The sequence below is a fragment of the Podarcis gaigeae genome, assembly GCF_964106915.1.
Source record: "Podarcis gaigeae genome assembly, chromosome: 8".
Lineage (NCBI taxonomy): Eukaryota > Metazoa > Chordata > Lepidosauria > Squamata > Lacertidae > Podarcis > Podarcis gaigeae.
Genome location: NC_139684.1, coordinates 72674299 through 72695616, shown reverse-complemented (window position 1 = coordinate 72695616; position 21318 = coordinate 72674299). Strand labels below are relative to the sequence as shown.

The 21318-nt window shown below is 45.3% G+C and overlaps 2 protein-coding genes and 1 long non-coding RNA gene across 5 annotated transcripts; 1 reads left to right on the top strand and 2 right to left on the bottom strand.

Moving 5' to 3' along the window:
- Positions 1 to 1116: 1116 nt before the first annotated feature.
- On the bottom strand, positions 1117 to 7040 carry LOC310850066 (uncharacterized protein). 2 transcript variants are annotated; one of them, XM_083751158.1, is made up of 3 exons: positions 6889 to 7040; positions 4238 to 5223; positions 1117 to 2639 (listed from the first exon to the last, which is right to left on the bottom strand). In XM_083751158.1, the coding sequence occupies exon 2, from the start codon at positions 5121 to 5123 to the stop codon at positions 4272 to 4274; it is 852 nt and encodes a 283-aa protein (XP_083607284.1). In that variant the 5' UTR covers positions 5124 to 5223; positions 6889 to 7040; the 3' UTR covers positions 1117 to 2639; positions 4238 to 4271. The 2 variants fall into 2 exon arrangements, with proteins under 2 accessions (XP_083607284.1, XP_083607285.1); XM_083751159.1 differs by having other exon boundaries at positions 6771 to 6897.
- A 1977-nt stretch (positions 7041 to 9017) lies between these two features.
- On the bottom strand, positions 9018 to 21055 carry LOC310850029 (uncharacterized protein). 2 transcript variants are annotated; one of them, XM_083751036.1, is made up of 7 exons: positions 20928 to 21055; positions 17031 to 17993; positions 14812 to 15929; positions 13757 to 13865; positions 11750 to 12376; positions 10259 to 10419; positions 9018 to 9371 (listed from the first exon to the last, which is right to left on the bottom strand). In XM_083751036.1, exons 2-7 carry the CDS (start codon positions 17641 to 17643, stop codon positions 9363 to 9365), a joined length of 2637 nt encoding a protein of 878 aa, XP_083607162.1. In that variant the 5' UTR covers positions 17644 to 17993; positions 20928 to 21055; the 3' UTR covers positions 9018 to 9362. The 2 variants fall into 2 exon arrangements, with proteins under 2 accessions (XP_083607162.1, XP_083607161.1); XM_083751035.1 differs by having other exon boundaries at positions 17031 to 17979.
- Positions 10427 to 13314, top strand: LOC310850090. The gene is made up of 2 exons (XR_014567215.1): positions 10427 to 10763; positions 11013 to 13314. It is a non-coding gene; the product is annotated as an uncharacterized lncRNA (long non-coding RNA).
- Positions 21056 to 21318: the final 263 nt, after the last annotated feature.

Below are 21318 nucleotides of genomic sequence, written 5' to 3'. Positions count from 1 at the left end.
TCTTTAGAAAAACCTTTGGGGATCTCAACTTATGGGAAGAGTTTTTAAAGTTTTCATGGTTTGGAAACGTTGCCTCAATTGGAATGTGCTTTACCTTTTTGTGTAGATCAGAGGCGGCCAGCTTGTTTCGGATCCATGGGCACTCTTGCATACCAGAGAAATAGTTGAGACCTGTTTGCCCCCACGACCCAGTAGGTTGGCTACAACAGTGCTTCTTTCAAGCCTAATTTCAGTCTGCGCAGGAAGGTGTGGTGTTTTTTAGAATCATAAGGGTTGGAAGGGACCCCAAGGATCATCTAGTCCAACTCCCTGCAACACGAGAATATGCAGCTGTCCCATACGGGGATTGAACCTGCAACCTTTTTAGCGTGTGGTTGGACACAAAATATGGAAGTTTTTTGTGTGCGCGTGTGTGCAGTTGGAATGCTGCTAACGTGGAGTTTGGTTTCTAAGAAACCAAAAAACCTGTACTTTCAGTCCACTATCTTGATTCAAAATGGCATCAACTCTATCCATAGATGAAAACCTGCTCCTTGATCTCAGGAACCACCACGAAAAAGGTGGTTTTCATCTTCAGAGGTGTCCAAATGCAGAGATCGGACAAATTTCCAAATTATTTAGCAGATTTTTATGAGAGATTTAAATGAATGGTTATATGAATTACATTGTGCAAGATCAAGCCAATATTAAGCACTTCTAGTTCCACAGAATGGAATGTGCTGACAGATAACATTCCCATTGAAATTGATGGGACTTAAAAGTGCTTGTTCAAAAGCAGATTTAGGACAGCCAAAAGTTGTACCTTCTCATAAAATCTGTAATTAACTGATGGAATTTGCTTTTGAGAACTGTAGCAGCAGCAACTAGTTGAAACAGGTTTTCTAAAGTACTGGACAAATCCAGGTTTATCAAGGGCTATAATTTCCTCTATGGCTGCATACATCAGCATCTCGAGCACAAGTTGTTATTTGGAGGGTGTTCAATGTTGGACAGGATTAAGTAGCCTCTAGCATTCAAGACTACTCAAATCCCCTATTCTCTGAATATGGTGAAGTGACTGGGAAGAGCTCAAAATAGGAATTCTGAAGCAGAAGGGATGGTAACTCCAGACCACTGTGGGGGAAAGATCCTTTATTACATGTGCTCATCCACAGACATACACACACACCAGAAATTTACACAAATGAAAGCAGGGCTAAAGTTCACCTGATACAAGGCGAAAGCAGAAGCTACATCACATCAGGACGGGTATCAAAAACCTAGTTTCTACAAGCAAGAAAACACTTTGCTCCCATTTCAACACACTAATACAAACCTGGGGGGAGCCACAGAAAAGACCCTTCCCTTCCCACTCCATTCCTCAAATACGATGCAGAAACAAAGCCCAGCTTGAAGCACTGAAGAATGCTTGATATCCAGCAAACAGCTGGTTCATCAAATCGTGACTACTTTGGCTCACAGATATGTACTGCAGGCTCCAAATCCATTGACAAACTACTGAAAGATAGTTACAAGCAAGGAGGGAGAATTCTGTGGGTTATGAGGCCAGTCATTATGGTGGACCTTGGAGCCCATGTCAGTAACACAAGCTCTCTCTTAAGCAAGCTTAATTTAAGGTTGCTGCATGGTGGCGTGTTCAAAATGCTTTTGAGTGGATAGACTCTTCAGGGATACCACAACATGAGAATCCCATGCAGGTCTGCCAGACTGCATGGCAAATCTCCATGCCAGCAGCTCTGAGGAAGGTAGAGCAATGACATGGGGACTCACCACACGATCAAGGCAAACTACATTGGCAACAGCAGGGCTTGCATGATGTGGAAGTGTTTGACAGCAACAACTGCCTTGTACCTGCAACATACAGAGTTCACTTCAGTTTATAGGGATGTTGGGTGTAGTGAGGAGATAGGCCTGTGGCAGAAGCCCTGAATTCCCCAAAGGTGTTCAAAGTCTGCCCTGCCACACAAAATGTCTTGGGAGTGGTACAAAGTGACTTTTCAAGATTTCCCACACAAATTCTGACAGGAAGAGCAGGGCAGGCCATCTCTCCAAATTAAGAGGCACCCCTACAAACACAAAGCAAGGAGGGGAATCAGGGGAAAACATTATCTTGCCAATCATAAACTGATGGGAGGAGGGCATGGGACACTGTTTAAGGAGTGGGGGAAGAGATGTGGAAAAGGTGACTCAGATGCCTTAGACCAACCTGAGGCAGACTGGCAGGTATCATTTTCATCACACAACCCTTCCCTTCTGCATCCTATCAGAATGCTCATATGTACATACATTCCAAAGTCATGCCCACCCCCCTCCCTTTTGAAAAGCTCTCAAGTTCCCTTCACGCTTTGTCCTTTCTCCAACTTATTCCTATGGCATTAGTGGACAGAGGGCATTCTTTAAGCTGCAAAAAGGACCAAGCAAGATTTTGAAATTCCCCTTCTTCTCCCCGCTATGTATACACACAAAAAAGGTCAGATGATGTGAAGGGTTCTGCTCCAGTTAATGGTCTCCGTGCAGGGAAAGGCTGTGTAAAGGTCTTTTCATGCTCGGCAACTGCACTGTGATTTCTGAGTTCCTCTGGCCCATTTAGGTTTCCCCTGCTCGGCTTGGTAGATAACTAGGTCTTTGATTCTCTCAGTCTGTAAGGAAAACCAAGGACTCATCAGAAATGGTAAACAATTCCAGAAATGTAGAGCTGGCCAAATACATTCAGGTGTTCAAAGCAGCCAGGTGAAATGGTGTGAACAGAAAACCAAGATACTCTGTAGCTGACCATATGCTGTCCTTTGAAGATATTCCTAATCCTGGCACCTGAGATGGACAGCCTAATCCTTAATTATAGGTATCATCTATCTATTACTTATGTGAATAAATACACTAGCCCAAGAGTAACACTTTAAGTACAAAGCAACAAAGCAGCAGACTAGACTTTTTTTACAATGGCCTGGTTCACGTCACACTAAACCACAGGCAAAAACTGTGGTTTAGTGTGAATGAGCTGGTGTGAATTTAATGTGATGTGCAAACCAGACTAATGCTTCTTTGGACCAAAATTTATTTATTTATTGCCCTTTCTTCAATTAAGTCAGGGTAGCATCCATGAGTTTCTCCACTCCACCATGCCTGCTTTATCCTAACAACCCTATAAGATAGGTTATGATGACAGTGCCTGGCACAAGTTACCTAGAGAGCTTCATCGCTGAATTGAACCTGGCCCTCCCTGGCCCTAATCTAACACTCTAAACCTGGCCGTCCCCAACCTTTAGCCATCCAGATGTTGTGGAGACTCCAGCTCCCCTCAGCCCCAACCAGGATGGCCAATGGCCTCGAGTGATGGGAGTGGTAGTCCAGAAACATCTGGGAAGATGGCTGCTCCATCCATTGTGACACACTGTCATCAGGTAAATTCCCCCCCGCCCCCCAATTCTAAAACATATATATACCTCAAGACCAGCCAACAACAGGCTCTGATGATATCTCCCAAAATCTGTTTTCCAGCTGCCAATTCCCTCCCTCCAGCCTTTGGCATGGTTATTTTAATGCTTTCAGGTATAACGATGCTGATTACCAGTGTATTTGTATCTGCATTAAGAAAAAAAACTAGGATACCATGTGGATCTCAAAACATCAGCACACGGAGGATAGCTGTCTTGGTTTGTTCTTCACAGACAACCATATTTTCTTAGCCTATGACCACCATACATGGGAAGCCCAGTTAAAGATTCAATGGCTACTCTTGTGGCTGAAAGTCAGTGAAGTTATACACTCACAAATCAGTTAAACCTGTGCACACAGTTGTTCACATTTTCCATCTTAAAAAGTGGGTTGCCTCTGCAGCATGTAACTTCAAAAGATACCTGTGTTTCCTTGGCTACTTTCACTGTGTAATAAGCGATAAGGGCTTTCTGGTAGTCCCTAGGTATTTACTTCCCGCTTTGTCAGTCAAAATTCCTGTGCATCTCAAAGTCACATGCACAGTCCTTCTAAAATCTAGTTTTAAACATTTCATCAGATCATCACTGCCAGAAGCAATAAATAGAGAGTACCCATAATGGCTCTTAACAGCTTGGCTCTTTACCATCCTGTGAAGTGCTGGGGAGAATTCAGCACACATGCAGGTCAAAGGAGTTGCCTAGAACCCATCCAATGCAGGTGCACTGCAATGTTACTACTAACAGACCCCAAAGAAAACTTAAGCAACGTACTGAATTAATAATGGTCGCTTCCTGCTACCTACCAATAACCAGTCCTGCTTGTCTGATTCAGTGACTTCAGCGGAGCCAACTCCTTGCTGAAGACCGTTGCCTTGCCCTTTCTGGGTAGGGCCGTCTCCCAGGCTCAGGGTGCAGAAACTGGTAGTCTTCTGCCAGGGCTACAGCCTCATCCCCATTTTCAGGGTGACGTTCCCGAACCCAGCGCTGGACATCCTCTGGGAGGAGGTTCAGGAACTGCTCGAGCACCAACTGCTCCACAATCTCCTCCTTGCTGCGGGCCTCTGGTTTCAACCACTGGAACAGCAGTTCCTGGAGTCGCTCATAGGCCACTTGGGGCCCTTCAGTCTCTTTGTAGGCAAAACCTCGGAAGCGTTTGCGCTGGTTCTCGGAGCCCACGTTCGGCAGGCATGGGATGGCTTGCTCCACCTTGGCACATCCTCCAGCCCGGCCAGCAGCCAGACTGCTATGAGCCTGCTGAGCCTCCCCAAAGAGATCTGGCAGGAGCATGGCCCTTCCTGGCGCCCTGGCCTCCTGGCAGACATCCGGCATTTCTTTAAAGATGTCAGCATCACCATCATCATCCTCCATCATCCGCTTTGCCCCTTTCCCTTCTCCCAAGGGCAGCACTGGAACTGACACAGAAGCCTCTGCAGTAGGGGGCACCAAGGGTTTTTCAGTTTTTGGTTTCTCTTCTTGTTTTACCTGCAGTCTTGGGGCTTGACGCTGATCCGTAGGCTGCTGCGTCATCTCCGAATGTTCAGCTCCTCCTCCTGAACACTCACCAGCTGCTTTGGCCTCGCCTCTATCCAATTCCTGATGCTCAGCCATGTTGGTGCTACCTGGATCCCTCTCCTTTGCATGGTCACTGCAGGATGCATCCAGGCTCTGCTCATTCACCTTGGTGGCCATTTTCCACAACAAGGCTGTTTGCCAACCCAGCAGCTATGCTAGGATGTTTCGTGAACAGAGTACCTGGTAGGTGCTGCTTTTTCTTTGCTTCAAGAAAACTCTGCAAAGGGCAAGGGGTGCAGGAAGAGAGAGAGAGCAATACAGACAATTGATATTCAGGCTGTGCTTCAGCATCTGAATAAGACATATTCTGAAATCAAGGGACTTAAAGTTAGTCAAATTCATTGATTCCAATGGCATTACTTAAGAGTATGACTTAATGCAGGGATGGAGAACCTTTTTCAGCTTGATGGCCACATGTCCCATATCAGTGGTGAGTGGGCACCAGAGGCAAAAGTGGGCCAAGCAACCAGTGTAAATGCCATCTTTCTATAGTAGGCTAATTTCTACACACATCCCTTTCTGTCCTCCATCCAAGCAAGCAAGAGTCATTTTCAGAATTCAAAGACACATTCCATGCAGACTAAAACATTCAAGGAGGGTGTGAAGGCCAGAAGAATGTATGGCTAGGAGGAGCAGACCGATTTCTGGAGGGTTGCATAAGGCCCTGGTCCTGAGGTTCCTTGTATGGTCATTTTGCCTGTATATTCATTCCAACACATGGCCAGTTCTGGCCAGTTTGATTCATGTGAGAAAATAAAACAAACTAAGATCTGATTATTCACACATGAGTGGAATGGCTAAATTGGGGAGATGGGAGAAGTACCAGAATTCAGTGTGCATGAAGATGCTCCCAAGTTCAACTCCAAGCACCCCTATAGATGGAAAGGATTAGGCAGCAGGTGATGGAAAGATCTCTGCTCAAGCCTCTGAAGGGCAAACAGTTCTGTGCTATGGGCTAGATGCTGCTCCAGCATGCTCTCATATGGGGAAAGCAGGCCCTATAACAAAGTAGATCTGAATTTCCTCCCCGTTTCAATAATGTTACATAATCAGTGTGTGTGAGATCCCATTATACAGCAAAATCATTCCAACAGTAAGATCCTGGATCCCCCCTAATTTATTCCGTCCATCCTATCGGAAGATGAAAATTCTTACAAATTCAATAGAATTGGATAAAATACCCCATCTTCAGAAGCCATTTGCACAAAACGTTACAGCCTAGGTAAGTTTACTTAATAGTCTTCCAGCTGGGCTTATTCCCAAGTAAATGCACTTGCTATTTCAGCTTTTAATGTGACTTAAGGTCCTGCATATAAATAGAGAATGAGCGCCATTGCCTGCCCTGCTTTTCCTCACGGGGTTTACAAAGAACTGCCTGCGCCTTTCCTCCCTGCGCCTTTTACGCACAACGGAAGCCAGGTGTTCCACTGAGGTCAATGAAGTTTGCTCCTCAGCCACGAAGCTCAGGGTTGCAGCATTAAAATCACACACACACAAAAGCACACGCGTGTTCAGAAGAGCGGCATTCTGAAGCGCTCCAAACCTAGACAGGAAACCGATTCCGTCTTCGCGCAGGAAAAATCGGGGAAAATCAAAGTAAAAAAACCGACGCGGTTTCCGTTCCCTTTCTCAATGGGGAGCCCACGGAGGTTTTGCACGACGGGCCGCAGGCGCCCAAACTTATTGACGCGTCGCTCCAGTGAGGACTGCTCGATTCGGATTCACTCCGCCTCAGTGAGAACAGCCTAATTCGGATTTACCCACCCCTGTTCCTTTAGCAACCAGAAGAGGAAAGGTTCAAAGTGAATGAAAGGAAGAAGCAGGTGCCAACTGCCCCCTCCCCCCGCATCCCTTTTGTTTTCATCTGGGAAGCTGCGCGTACCTTCACCCAGCCGAGGCCTCCTTCCAACACTCTGGTCCCGCCTCCGGAAGTTCCCCAGGCACTTCCGGGAGAGAGAACGCAAGAAACAGCCAATCGTGACTGACGCTTTCTATGCCAAGAAGCCGAACGCGGGAAAGGGCCATAGAGCTATACATTGTGAAGAACATTCAGGCTTTACTTGGACTGGTAAAAACAACAAGCTTTTGGCCATTAAAAAAAAGCGTGACGTGATCCATGACGTGGCCAGCAAGGCGGGGAAAGCTCCAGAACCCACAAGTGGGCAATACGTACTTTGCTGGTTGTTGGGGCTCCCCATGGGAGCGTTCGGGGAAACAGACAAAGAAAAGAGGGCAGGGCATCATGGAGATTCGGAGGGTGGAGCGGCATTTCCGTTTAAACGGTTTTTCCCTCTTCCCCCGGAAATGACGCTGATTTGTAATTCTCAGCCCCACCCACCACGACGCTCCCACGTAGCTGGTGTTGTACAGGGAAGTCAGTGCGGTAGGCAAGCTGTCTTTTAGGGAAGCGTGTCCCCCCCAACTCAACACTCTCACAACCCCAGCAGCTTGAAGGCCTCTGTAGTACTTTCATTAATTTATTTCCCAAAATTTATACACCGCTTGGTTCTTTTCAAAAAAGCAACCACCCTCAAAAGGGGCTTGCAAAAAGGCAAAACAGTAAAATCAAGAAAAAATCGCAACCATGCTTTAAAACATACGAAAGTTAAAATACTAAAACATTAAAATTATCTCAGCTTTCTAAGCATCTAGGTAGGCTTGTCTACACAGGATTTAAAAAAAAAAAAAATTGCAGGCCCAGAAGTGGACAGTGAAGGCACTCACTTGATCTCAATAGGAGGGAGTTTCAAAGTGCAGGTGCTGCCTCACTAAATGTTTCTTACAATTGCGGGATGGGTATTATGTGGCCCTTACAGTAGTGCCAATTCCACCAATCCAAGTGGGCACGTGGGATAAGGCGATCTCGTAGGTATACTGGTCCAAAATTGTTAAGGGCTTTATATGCTAATAGCAACATTCTGAACTTGGCCCAGTAGCAAATTGACAACCAGTGTAGATCTCTGAACATGGGACTAGGCCTTTTGTTGTCAGCAATTGTAATGCAACATTGTGCACTAGCTGCAGCTAGGAGACATTGCAGGGCAGCTTCAAACTTTGGTAAACATTACAAGTTGGACATATATGCTTCTGCCAAGAAATCCTTCAGTAGGAGGGTATTAGAATAGGTAGTTTCTCACTAAATTGGCAGCCCCACATCTTGATCCCCCATGTCAGTTAAGCTTTGGCATATCCCATTCAAGGCTCCTCTCCTCACTGCTGGAAAATGTGACATTGGACCTACAAAGAAGGTTCATTTTAATTTTATTAAAATTAAATTTTATTAATTTTAAACTCATTTATTAATTGATGTTCCTTGTAGATTATTAAATCTTATTAGTAGATTATTAAATCTTATTATGAGATTATTAAATTATGGTAACTCTCTTTGGTTACCCACAAAATAAATGCTCCAATACAATTATCTGCAGCTGTCATTTATTTATACCTTTTCTGGAGGAGTCCCAGGTTCAATTCCTGCTTCACAGCATAACTCAATGAATTGCAAGTCGCAGGGTTGGGAAAGACTCTTACCCCAAAGCAATCCCATCAGCTAGAAACACCAGTAGTCCGATTTCGCCTAAGACAGCTACATCAGTTCAGATAATGAAGGTGTGCTTAAGGCACTGAGATGTTGCCCGTGGGTCAATTCTCTCTCCCCCCACCCGTAAAACATAGCATGAGAAGCTATCCATTGCCACCATGAAATTAAATATGTGTATTAGTTCACATCATCTCTCCTACTCTCTCCACACCTCCCTTTTTTTGCTCATACCTTTAAGCACTATGGTAAGAACCAGAGTCCATGGTTCTTTTTTTAACTTTCAAGATATGAAAAATTGACTAAACGTAAAAACTAAACTTGACCATTTCACAGCCTTTGCCTAGTACAGTGTTCCCTCTGGAGGCAGTGTGAACATTTGATTCAGGTACTTCTGACTTAAGGCCTGAACAAGAATCTGTGCCAACTGGCTCAACACCCATGCTATTTAGTGCCCACAGACAATATACAAAAACGTTCCCAGTTGCTTTATTTAGAGCTAAGCAGGAAAGAAACAGGTACTACAGTATAAAAACAAACAAATCCTAGAGTAACATTAGAAGGACAGTAATGACAGTCAACATTTGCACCACAACAGGCAAAGAGCTTCAACTCTAGAGCCTGCTGCAGTCTGAGCAACTTACATGATATGCTAAGGGTGGGGGTCAGGGACAAAAGAGAATGAATGTAGCAAGATTGGTTGTCTCGGAAAATCAAGAGCTGAAGGAGCTTTTTCCTTTTAATTCAGGTCCTCATCCTAACGTCAATATTGCTGCTGAATTTCTTGATGCTCAATTTCTTGATGCTCAGCTTATGTTTCAGAAATGCTGAGGAGAGAACAAAGTTAGTATCCAATTAAACGTTTTATATATATTACATTCAGGAAATGAAAATTTACCACAGAAACTAACAGTAGAAATGGTTTAAAGATTTTCCAGAAACCAATGTCACTTTCAACATTCCTCAACTGCTTCAATCTGTCCTCCATCTCCCAAAAGTATCCAATACCAGATATTCAGAAATTTGCTTTAACTTCTCATTAAGAAACAAGAGGAAACCAAACTGTTAAAAGAAGACTTCAGAGTCCTGACCGCTGTCTTTTTCATCTGGTACCTGGATAATTACGTCTGGAATGGAACTTTGGCCTGGTCTGCTCCCACACTGGTTGCCTTCCACCCAGTCTGAGCAGACCAAGCAATCCTGTGAGGGCACTGTATTGGAGCAGGGATGAGGAACCTGGTGACCTCTAGATGTTATTGGACCATAGCTCCCACCATCACCATGTTGGGTGGGGTGATGGGAATCCAACAGCTGGAAGGCCACAGGTATCCCAACCAGCCAGTGTAGAACAGGGTGGGGCAGCCAGGTACACTTTTCCCAGGCTTTGGAGGACTAAGCTGGTTGGGGGGACCCTCCAGGGAGCGACTGCTTTTCTGGTTGAGTTTATAACTTTAATCTAACAATAACTCCCACCAGAGGCCTCAGACAAGCTCTTTGCAGGCCTGATCCCAACCCTGATCTAGACCAAGAGAAAAGGGAACCAGTAAGCCCTCTTCAGGCTAGACTGCCTACATTTTACGAATTATTCAAACTTATCAGTATGGAGAGAGGCATGATAACAAGCGTTTGTTGCTGAAAAGGAAAAAATGAGAGGTAGAAAATTTGGAAAGATCAGTTTGCTTTTAAACATGGATAGCAAAGAGAGGAGACTTACATTTCTCTCTCGCCATGCTGGCCTGCTGGGAATTTCGGCAACATTCTGGGATGTGTTTGTTGCTGACAGTGACTTCCTGTTGCTGAGGATGTGCACAATAGTGCCAAGAGCCTCTGATAAGTCTTGTAAAGAGGTACCACTCAACCCATATAGTGTGGAAGCTGTACAAATGAAAAAAATAAATATAACAACCCTCATTGATGGAGCAGTCAGTACGACTTCCAGGCAGCATTGCCAACAATTCTTATTAGAACAGTGGTAGTTAATCTGTGGTCCTGCAGATGATGTTGGGATTACAGCTCCCACATACACTGACCATTGGTTGTGCTGGCTGGGGGGGGGGGCACAGGTTGGCCACCCCAAAAACATTCCTTTCTGCCATCTTTCATTAGTCAATAATCTCTTTCTTTCTTTTTTGAAGTTTTATAATATACACCTCAGACCCTTCACTTTTTATTGCTGCACTAGCTTTAAAACCCTAGAGTGCAAATCATTAAGTACAGTGGTACCTCGGGTTACATACGCTTCAGGTTACATACGCTTCAGGTTACAGACTCCGCTAACCCAGAAATAGTGCTTCAGGTTAAGAACTTTGCTTCAGGATGAGAACAGAAATTGTGCTCCGGCGGTGCGGCAGCAGCAGGAGGCCCCATTAGCTAAAGTGGTGCTTCAGGTTAAGAACAGTTTCAGGTTAAGCACGGACCTCCGTAACGAATTACCGTAAGTACGTAACCCAAGGTACCACTGGATAAAGTTCTTCACTCCCAACTTCTATCTCTCATCTGTTATCATTCTAACTTTTATCTCTCCTTTTATCTGCTATTGTTCACCTCTCCCCTTCTGCCTGCTATCGTGCCACTTTCTATGTCTGGAATAATCACTGTCTAATCACCATTTGCCTCCCTTGCTTTAAATCCGTGCTCAAAACCCACTTCTGCAAAGCTTTTTCTAGATCATCATACCATGATATCATCTCTTCTTTGCTTGTGTTCACTTGACAAGCTCTGCCGTTTTTATTTAAATTTAAATTTACATATACTATATCTAATACACGCTCTGTATTAAATGTGCAAAGTGATGTGTGGATTATGCTGATTTATTAAATTTATATACCACCCTTCAACCAAAGCTCACAGGGCAGTTTGCAACATATGAACACAAAATACAGTAACACAAAAGACAATACCACACACCCCACTGGAGTATGCCACCATGGGGGTTCTCTCACTTCATGCCATAGCATCTAGAAGCATCTGCTACATCACTCAGCATCAACGCGTTGTTCACATAGCAGGTGCTCCTGGACATTATGACGGAAGGAGGCAGTGGGACTTGCCACGTGCGAGTCTTGTTTTCACTGGCATTCCCATGAGTGGGCATAATACGGAACTCACCAATTCCATGCAGTCACGATATAGGTGCCTGAGGGCCCGAAAGGCAACCCATGGCACCACAATGGAACAGCCACTGTCTGCTCATGCCAACAGTTACCTTGGGTTAGTCGGAGCTCCTCACGCACAGTGTCCAGCTCAGCCTTCAATACGGTGCAACTGGCACACGGAGGTAGCATTCTGGAGCCTGGTGGCCCATCGTGGGTGGTGTCGCCACTGCCATTTCCACTCCAGGGAGAGTGAAGCAACATCTCAATGCTGTCGCTGAGTGAAGGTCTATCTGCCTCAGGAGATACGTGACCATCATTCCCTCCTTGGGGGCAGGACGCATTGCCATCCTTGTCAAAGACCAGTTGAGATGGCCCAAGGCCAGCTGTTGCTTTCTGCTCACATGATGAATTAGAAGAGAGCACCCCGTTCAGAGCCTCTGAAACCCTACCACTGCCCTCCATCTTAGCTCCCCCCTCAACCAGACTCTCTACTGCCACAGCAACATTGCACCCGGAAACAGATCTTCCCCGCCCTTTCGCTTTCCCGGCTTGCTTTCCTGGTGCAGGGGTTGGCATTTGCTTAGCTTTCTCCCCAGCCTCAAATGTCTCCTCTGAGTTATCATTCAGCTTCCTTTGCTTTGTTGCTGCCTCTCCACGTTCTCCATCTTCTGTGGCCACAGTCCGTTCCCTTGGACCTGACTTTGGTCTCTTCCTCAGCCGAAGGTGTGCTTCTGTACCTGAAGGTGGAGAATAAGTTTATCTTGAGAGACCTGCCAAGATAGAAAAATAACAGATGGGCTTGTGGTTAAGGCCCTAGGCTGGGAATCAGAAGATCTGGGTTCCAAGCCCACAGATGCCACAGGGCTCCACTCACCCCTAGAGGATCAGGTTTCCTTATTTAACAGGTTTCTTAGGATACAAATCATCAGGAAGGGCCATGAATGATCATGAATACAGTCCTCTGAATGCAAAAGATGCTTGGCAGTCTTCCTCTACCACAAAAACCCTGAGGTGGGTTACCGTTATTTCCATATTACAGATGATGAATAGAGACTGAGAAAAAGTGTATTCTCAAGGCCCACTCAATAAAGACACTTAATAAATCACAATATCCTAAAGAGAACTCACACTCTGCATAGTAATGTATTTTATCCTTTAAAGTGTGGCATACCTTTTCCACCCCATGTAAACAAAGAAACATACCCCTGCCACCCTTTCAACGAGTCTGAATAAAAATTCCCTTAAGGCGACTTGGAGGATAGTTTTTCTTCATGTTAAAAATCTGACTGACAGGATCTCTTCCCCTGGAGATCAGATTGGCTAGTGAACATAATTTTGAAGCATGAAACAGGACACAGTCCTGGAGATCTCATCATAATAATTTGAGGCATTTTGAGAAATAGTTGTAATTATCATACAACCGTAGCTACAACTTATATTTGCATAGGTGAAAGATTTATACAATCTGAAGTTCATATTACTTGCAGGCATGGCAATTTATAAATCCCTTTAATACCATTTTCATTGTTTTGGTGGTTCTTGTGGTTTCGTCTGCTATTTTGTTTGTTGACAGAAGACATGTAGGTGTGGGCTGAATTGTATTAATGCTCTTGTTTAGCAGTGCAGGATTTGACACACTAGATGTTAGTCCCATCCAACTCTACGAAAATTAATATATTTTTTTAAAGGAAAAAAGAATTACCAATCAAAGCGTCCTTACAACCATGATCCTGTATCTAGCAGTAGTTCCAATCATCCCAGTGTGAAGAGGGAAATATGGAAGGGTTCTGCAAAACCACATAAATAATTGGCCAAATCTATCTGTTCAGAGTCTACTATACCCTCTGGCCCCTGAGAAGGCAGCATAGTGTAGTGTAGCATGAAGAACTCAAAGGAGAATGTGGTAGAATTCGGAGTAAATTTTATTTTAGAGCCCTTCCGTTAAGCAGATGAAATCAGGAGCAGGTTTACTGCCAAGCAATAGATGTAATTACTACGAGGAGTGGCAGGTGAGGGAGAAATGATGTCAGGCATTTCCTCAACAAGTAATCCCATGAACCTGGAAAAGTAAGGGTGGAGTTCTATGGCCTAATGCAATCTAGGAAGGCATTCCTTACCAACTTTCCTAGGGTTCTCTTGACTGTCTTTGATGCAAGATGGTCTCCGAACCTCATCCAATTCTTCTTGGGGGGAATCTGCTACCATGTCATCGGATATCACCCGTGCCTGGAACAGTAAGAATGCCACATCTGCATTCATCACCTTCTGCTCAAGTTAACAGGCCCTTTAGTTTCACCAAAGATGTCGGTGTTGGTCCCTATTATCTGTGAACCATGGATGATTTGAACTTGCTGTTTGTTACTGGAGATCCAACTCATTCTAAATGTTCCTTAAAGACTGAATCCTACTGTATACACCCAAGTCCTAACAAGACTGAGTGTATCCTACTTACATGGATGTGTTGCTAAGAATCTGATGTTTTGTACTAATGAAAAAGCAAACTCTGCCATCATAGTTGTCTAGAAAAAGTTTGAATAGTCACACAGCACGCCAGGTCTGCCTTTCCCTTTTTGGCCAAGCAACACCCAAGATGATGTGAAGTGAGGAATAGATAAAGGCAAGGCTTGGATGAAAGGCGCTTTACAGGCACTGACATTCAGCTGGTTGGTGATGCCTGCAAAGCCCCTTGCACAGTGCTTTCCAAACACTACAGACTATCAGCTGATTGCCAGTGCTTGGGAAGCAATGCACTCAAGGCTCCTCAAGCACCAACAATTTGCTTGGATTGTCAGGACTTGGAAGTGCTGTGTGGTTCCATTGTCTACCTGCCAAACATAGCCTGCCAGTAAGCAGAGATAAGGATCCAGATTACCATCTGAATCCAGTTCTGCACCCCTGCCGTACAGTGTTAACCAAAGGCCAAGAAACCCAAGGGAATAGCAGACATGGTTTCCAGGAATCGGAAGACAGTCTTCTGTGCCTTGCAGAACATACTGTTCCTGCCAACTTAATCCCCAACCTGGCCCCACCCTGTCACAAATCTCTGTCCCTTCCTTCTAAAAGCTGAGGGCTAGAATTCTTAGGTTTCTATCTAGTGTCCTTTGGCCAAGGAGAAACCTGTGTAAGGTCAGCTCCAAGCAAGAATCAGAAATAATCAGAAATATGATCCTACCTGGTCCCTTTGCCTCTTGGACTCAAAGTGAAGCTGGAACCTCTCTGCCAGGGCCACAGCCTCCTTGCCATTTTCTGGCTGACATTCACGTACCAAAGTCTGGATTTCGTCAGGCAAAATATTCAAAAACTGCTCAACAACCAGCAGCTCCATGATCTGCTCTTTGCTGCGGACATCTGGCCTCAGCCATTGATAGGAAAGTCCCCACAGGCACCTGTAAACCTCTTGGGGTCCCTGGGCTTCCTGGTAGCGGAACTGCCTGAAAGACTGACGCTGTGTCTCTAAGTCTATGTCTGTTTCCAGCGCTTTAGCACAATTGCTGCCGCAGAGTTGTTGGGTCTTGCTATGAAGTTGGCCTTTATCTTGCTGTCCAGAACTCTGGTAGGAATCACACAATGGATTCAAAACAGAGAGGTGTGCCTCTGGGTTATCACCCTTTCCTGTTGTCCCCATGTGCCCTGCAACAGGAGGAGGCCTCAGGCCCGTCAGCACCTCTTGGCATTGGTCTCCAGGAGACTGCTGAGACAGTAGCCATCTCAGTATCTCTTCAGCAGTCCAATACTGCACTTCAGGGGGAACTTTCACTGCTCCTCCAAGTGCCTCCTTCACAGGAAGTCTGGTTAAGCCCTTTCCTGCTACATCAGCTTGCATTATCTGTTCTAGCAAAGCCTGTAGCTGTGAGCCAGGGCCTGCAGCGGTTCCTGCTCCATTCTTTGTTGACACCTGCAAGGTGTGCAAAGCGTTGGTACAAGCGGTGGAGGTAGGACTGGCAGGAGGTCGCTGAGTCAGTGCTTGGACAAGCTCGGTTTGCTTCTGAAAAAGCTTCTCAAAGAGCTGGGCCTGGAACTCCCTATCCTCCCGGCGCATCTCCCTGTCATGCTGGATGAACTCTGCTAAACTCTGCTTCTCCTCCGCTTGGCTAGCAACCTGTCTCTGCATTCTCTGCACTTCCAGCTGATGTGAACGCCCATATTTCTGGCCAGTGCCCCTTGGGAAGCTGGACTGCCCATCTCCCTGAGCTTTTTGCTTTCGGGTTCGGAGGTGGGGACGTTGGTCAAGCATGGATATGAGATGTCTTGGTGCAGGCTGGGTCTCCATCACTATAGGAGAGGCCACATCTATAAGGAAAGCAACAAAGCACAATGAATATCCAGAGAAATGCAATGGTGTGCATATACCCAGGATACATTCCACCTTAGTGACAGAACGTGCTGGTCCATAAGGAATGAGAGCTGATTCAAACGTCCAAAAAAGCAACCACTACAATCCTCACAGGATTAAATCACTTCAGACTGCATGTTAAGAAACCAAGCTTTTGTACTCCTCTACATCAAATTTCCCTCCTTGTGGAAAGTTAGCGCCTATGGGGAAAGTACTTTAGCTTTTCGACCTGGGAGAGCATTCAGACATACAACACCCATGACCTACATGATGCATGATTTGGCTTTTATTTGATTGTCATGTACCTTTTGCAGAATGAGTCCAAGGGCAGTGATCTAGGATCTCTATTTAGAAAAACTAACTCCACTGTAACATTTTAAAATGTAAGCATATGCAGAATCACTTTTAAAATCGTGGCCCCATGAGTGCAAAAAAGTTTCTGCTGGAACTGACACTGAAATTGTGGGCAAGGTGTAGGTAAAAACAGCTGTACTGAAGCTACCCAGATGACAAATTATGATGAAATTAGTACGACTTGCACCCACTTGGATGCATATGTACATATGGTGCTAGGAGCTCTTGACCTTTAAGGGACAATCTTAAAGTTCAAGATGAATCAACTGGACAAGGCTAACAAACTAGAAGGAGAGCATGTTATTTATAATGGAGGATCCTGCAGTCCAAAGGGATGAAAGTGCTGCAATTCATTACCCTAGTTGGTGTCATAGTAGTCTCTTGCATGGAATACATTCATCTTGGACAGGTGCCCCAACTGTCCAAGTCTAAGCTATTTTTGGTCTGATTATGAAACAATAAAGCAGAACTTGAGAGGCATCTAGAAAGACTTCTCAGGAGAGCAGAGGAGAAGCAAACACATGACACATATGTGGGTGCCAAGAATATAGGGAAGTGCAGGTCAGAGGCCTTGGAGGCTAAATACCCAGTTAAAGGCTCTAGTTAAACAAATAATTCAAATCAAAGATGTCAGCCCCACCTGAGGTATCCTTCAGGAGGAGCTCTGCTGAAATAAACCAGGCAAAATGAACAATGGAGCTTACCAAGCTCAGGTGATATTTCATCTTCCGATTCCTCTTCTTTCACTTGAACTGGGATGACTTGGATCTCACCGAAGGCATCCTGAGACTCTGCCTGGGCATAGCTGAATTCATCAGTCCCTTGGCTTTCAGAGGCGGCAGTCTGTGACAACCAGTGCCCAGAGACCTGAGACCCCCACCGCTCACTGATGCTAGACTGGGTCCCCCAGGGCTCAGATATAGAAATGCCTTCCTGTCTGTCTGCAGAGATAGAGATACTGGACCCCTCACCAGCTTCTGAGGGAAAGCCTGGTCTGCAGTTTATATACTGTGTCATTATCTGGTCGATCTCATCATAAAATGGACACTTGATGGGTGGTCGCCCAACTGAGTTATTTTCTTTTGCTTTCCGGTAAGCCACTTTCAAGCCTTTCATTTTCTCCCGGCACTGGTCCCCGGTTCGGTAAATGCCCATTTCTGCGAGGCGCTGGGAAATGCCATCATACACTGCACGGTTTCTCCCATGAGAGCTAAGATCGTGAGTGACTGCCGCCTCGGTCCACAGGGCAAGGAGCACCTTGATGTGCTCTGCTGGCCAGCTGGCTGCCCGCTCTTGTGGTCTGTCACGCCTCATCATTACCAAGGAAAATCGAAGAGTTTTGTTGGCGGAAGTTAAGACGCAAAAAGTCTGGCCTATGGAAGTCCATGCACCGGCAACTCAGATACAAAAAAAGGGAATTTAAATGCAAGGGATTTCAAGGTTCCCAATCTCCATGCAAGGAACGCCTTGTAGGTGATGCTTGACCCACCTCCATGTGTCATTTATACAGAGCTTCCTGCAGCCGCCAAACCCAGGAATCTGAACTCAGGGCAGCCACAATAGCTACATCTTTCCATTCATACTAGATGGAGTGGAATCAATCCAGGGCAGGTCACCAGCTCATAAGAAAATGCCATTAGAGTACTGCTTCTCCTGTAGGAAGGAAGCTAGGTTAACAACAACCCAAGGTTAATCCAGTAAGAAAGTCACTGGTTTGTATGTATACCCAGTTTCAGGAAAGTAGGGTATCTGTTCACACTAAATGTCAGCTAGTCTTATTCACCTGCTAAAACAACAGAAGATGCAGCTGTCACTAATTGATGCTGGAAAAATCCTAGTTCCCTGGGTGCTTAAAAACATGGTGATGATAAGAATTATGGCTAAATATTTGTTTCTCAACTTTCTTCCAAATACAGGGCAGTTTACAAAGGGATTTTCATTGTTCTAACTCCACAACAGCACGGTGAGGTAGGTTAGGCTGAAAGATAGTGACTGGCCCATGGTCATCCAGCCGAAGTCTGATACTGTTCAGTTGTCTAAACACACATCATTTTTTAACCTGAAGAACGCACCTTTAATCTTAACCTTCAAAACACTATTAATTTTAAAACTGTGTTTGTTTTTAGCTTTTTATTTTGTTAACCCTGTATCCTTGTGTCTCTGGAGTGCAAAAGTAAACTAATGATTTAGGCAACATTGTTTCCAAGTCACTAGAAGTAAGCATTCCATTTCATTCTATATTAATAAAACCTCCAGATAAGAACTATGTCCAGTTCTGGGCACCACACTTTAAGAAGAATGCAGACAAATTGGAACAGGTTTAGAGTAGGACAATGAAGACAGTCAGAAATATGAAAAAGTCTTATGAGGAAAGGTTGAAAGAACAGACCATCTATTTTACCCTGGAGAAGGGTGTGGGGTGTTTGTGTGTGCAATATGGCACTCTTCAAATACCTGAATGGCTGTGATGCAAAAGAAAAAACACTTGTCTCCTGCTACCCCAGAAGGAAGAAATAGATGGCTCTAAGTTACAGAAGAGAATTCTGGGCAGATGGAGCTTTTCAACAATGAGAAGGTAGCTCATCTAGGAAAAGGAAAACTCTGATCCTAAACCTCTGCTGCCTTGCGGGAAATCTTCAGAAGAAAAGTCTATGGGGTAAACCCTACACAAATTCGAAATGCAGTCCCCAAGACGGTTGGGTAGCACCTTGTACACCTCCTTCTGGCAACTCCTACAGCCAAGCAGGTGCCAAATGTATTGCTCTGCTTTCCTTTCGACCACATCAGTGAGGCCGTGAGGTGGGTCTTGTCGTATGAGCAGCCTAGGACCTCCAAACACACTGCCCAGGCTTACGCCCTGGGGAGGTCACTATGGTGCTGCTTACACATAACAAGTTATCAGTCTCTGCAGCCACAGCAGGTGCTGTGATTTTCTAACCGTTTGACTTCCAGAGGTGCACTCCATTGTCTCTAGAGACAGACGGATGCCAACAACAACTTTTTATTACTAAGAACAGCTTGATAATGGAACCAATGAACCAAAGTGGGTCCCATGCTGGACACCTTCAATCAGAGGATGAACAGCTATCTGTTCAGGCTGCAGAAATTTTCTGCAATAAAATGGGGGGGGATCAGTAGGCATTGGACTAGTACAGCCCTCTCCAATTACCTATTCTATTCCCAATTCTATTACCACAAAGGATAAGCTTAAGAGAAACCAATTCTACCATTTTGAAGAAAGAAACTAGCTGTGTATTGTGTGTACGTTCATTCTACCAATTTGAAGAAACCAGCTGTGCATTGTGTCCACCCCCACCGCTCCCCAAAGCAATTTTTATCCTCAGGAAAAAATGTTCTAGATGGCCCAAAGGCCACCTCCAATTCTAATTCAGATGTCCTGATGTAGTGGAAGTACAAAAGAGTTCCTGGGTGGTTATTTTTTGTTTGTTTGTTGTGTAAAAAAGGGAATTTTAGCAAATGCCTCTTTCCTTGCCTCTATGCAACAAGGTAGAGCTACCACAATTCCTACTTCTACATAAACAATTCAAGGCAAATGAGTTTTCTCTGTCTTTGCATCTGGTCTCCACCCACCTTTCTGCTTCCGTTTAAGAAGTGTGAGGTAAGGGAGACTCTTAAAGAATAAGGTTGTGATGCGACTGGTGCAATCTCCCTGATATTAGGGTGCAAGCCACTTGTGCATTCAGACCTTCCCATCTGAAACCACTTGCTCCCTGAAGAACAAACCCCAAGATCTGTAGAGAGTGCTTTTTAACGTGTTGTGTGGGTGTGAGCACTATCTCTCAGCCTAGCCTCCCTCGAAGGACTGCTATGATGAGAATAATCAGATCTGCATATGAAAAATGCTGCACCCTTCCTTGAGGAGGACAGAAATATAATAAGCAAAACTTACAAATCAATAAACCTAAGCTAGGAAAGCCAGCTTTTCACCTGGCTTGCGGAAAGGCTGAGCTGCAGCGATTAGCCAGGGGTCCTGTTTTAGCTCTAAACACTTAATATTACGTTTATTTATTACATTATTATTATTGATAACAAATATTTATTATCACTATTATTAATTAGATTTATATACCTCCCTTCATCATAAGATCTCAAGGGGGTTCACAGAACAAAATACAGGACAGAAACAAATAAATAATTAAACAAAACAGAAAAAATAATACCCTCCCTTCACACATGTATAGATCCCCCTGGACACCTCAACAACAACAACCCCTTTTGAAAACACGCGTTTCTTACTGCAATTATTTATATAGTCGTAGATCTAGGAATGTATATATTTCAAAATGCACTTTTTAAAAAGGGCCTGACGCCCCCCGATTTCTCTAAACAGGCCGTTGGAAAGGGGCGGGAGAGATGCTCTCGGCTGAAGGGCAAACGGGTACCGTTCCCTAGGCAGGGAAGGAGCCCGCTAAGGCCAAGGAGCCCCTTCACCGCCAGCCCTGGCGCCGCCCCTCGCCGCCGCCATTCCCCGAGGCAGGAATCACCTCAGGCGGCCTCCCTTCCCGCCGCCGGAGGATGGACGAACTCGCCTCCCCCTCCCCCACCCGCTCCAGGGCACCGAAAACCACCTCCCTACCTACCTGCTGTTAAAGAACCACCATAAAGGGGAGGAGCCGCTCCGGCTGCGAGCCCGCCCACAGCCTCAAGCCAATAGGTGAGCCGGATTCTTTCGGCTGCGAGGGGCAATCATTGACTCGTCGGCTTGTCACTCACACGGGCAGGAGGCGGGGCTCGGGGTGGGATTAATCTCTCTTTCTCTCTCCCCCGCCTCCACTCCACCGGCACCCGTTTCTTGTCCCAGGAACCTGCGACGGGAATTGGCTGAGAGCTCTTGTCGATCAAAGGGAAGTGGGCGGGGAACGGAGAGACCATTCGACCGGCGCTCCTGTCAGTCAAGAGAGGCGGCAAGGTGGGAACGTAGGGTATCTTCTTACCATCTGCCGGGCCCGTTAGTAGAGATAGGAAATGTGG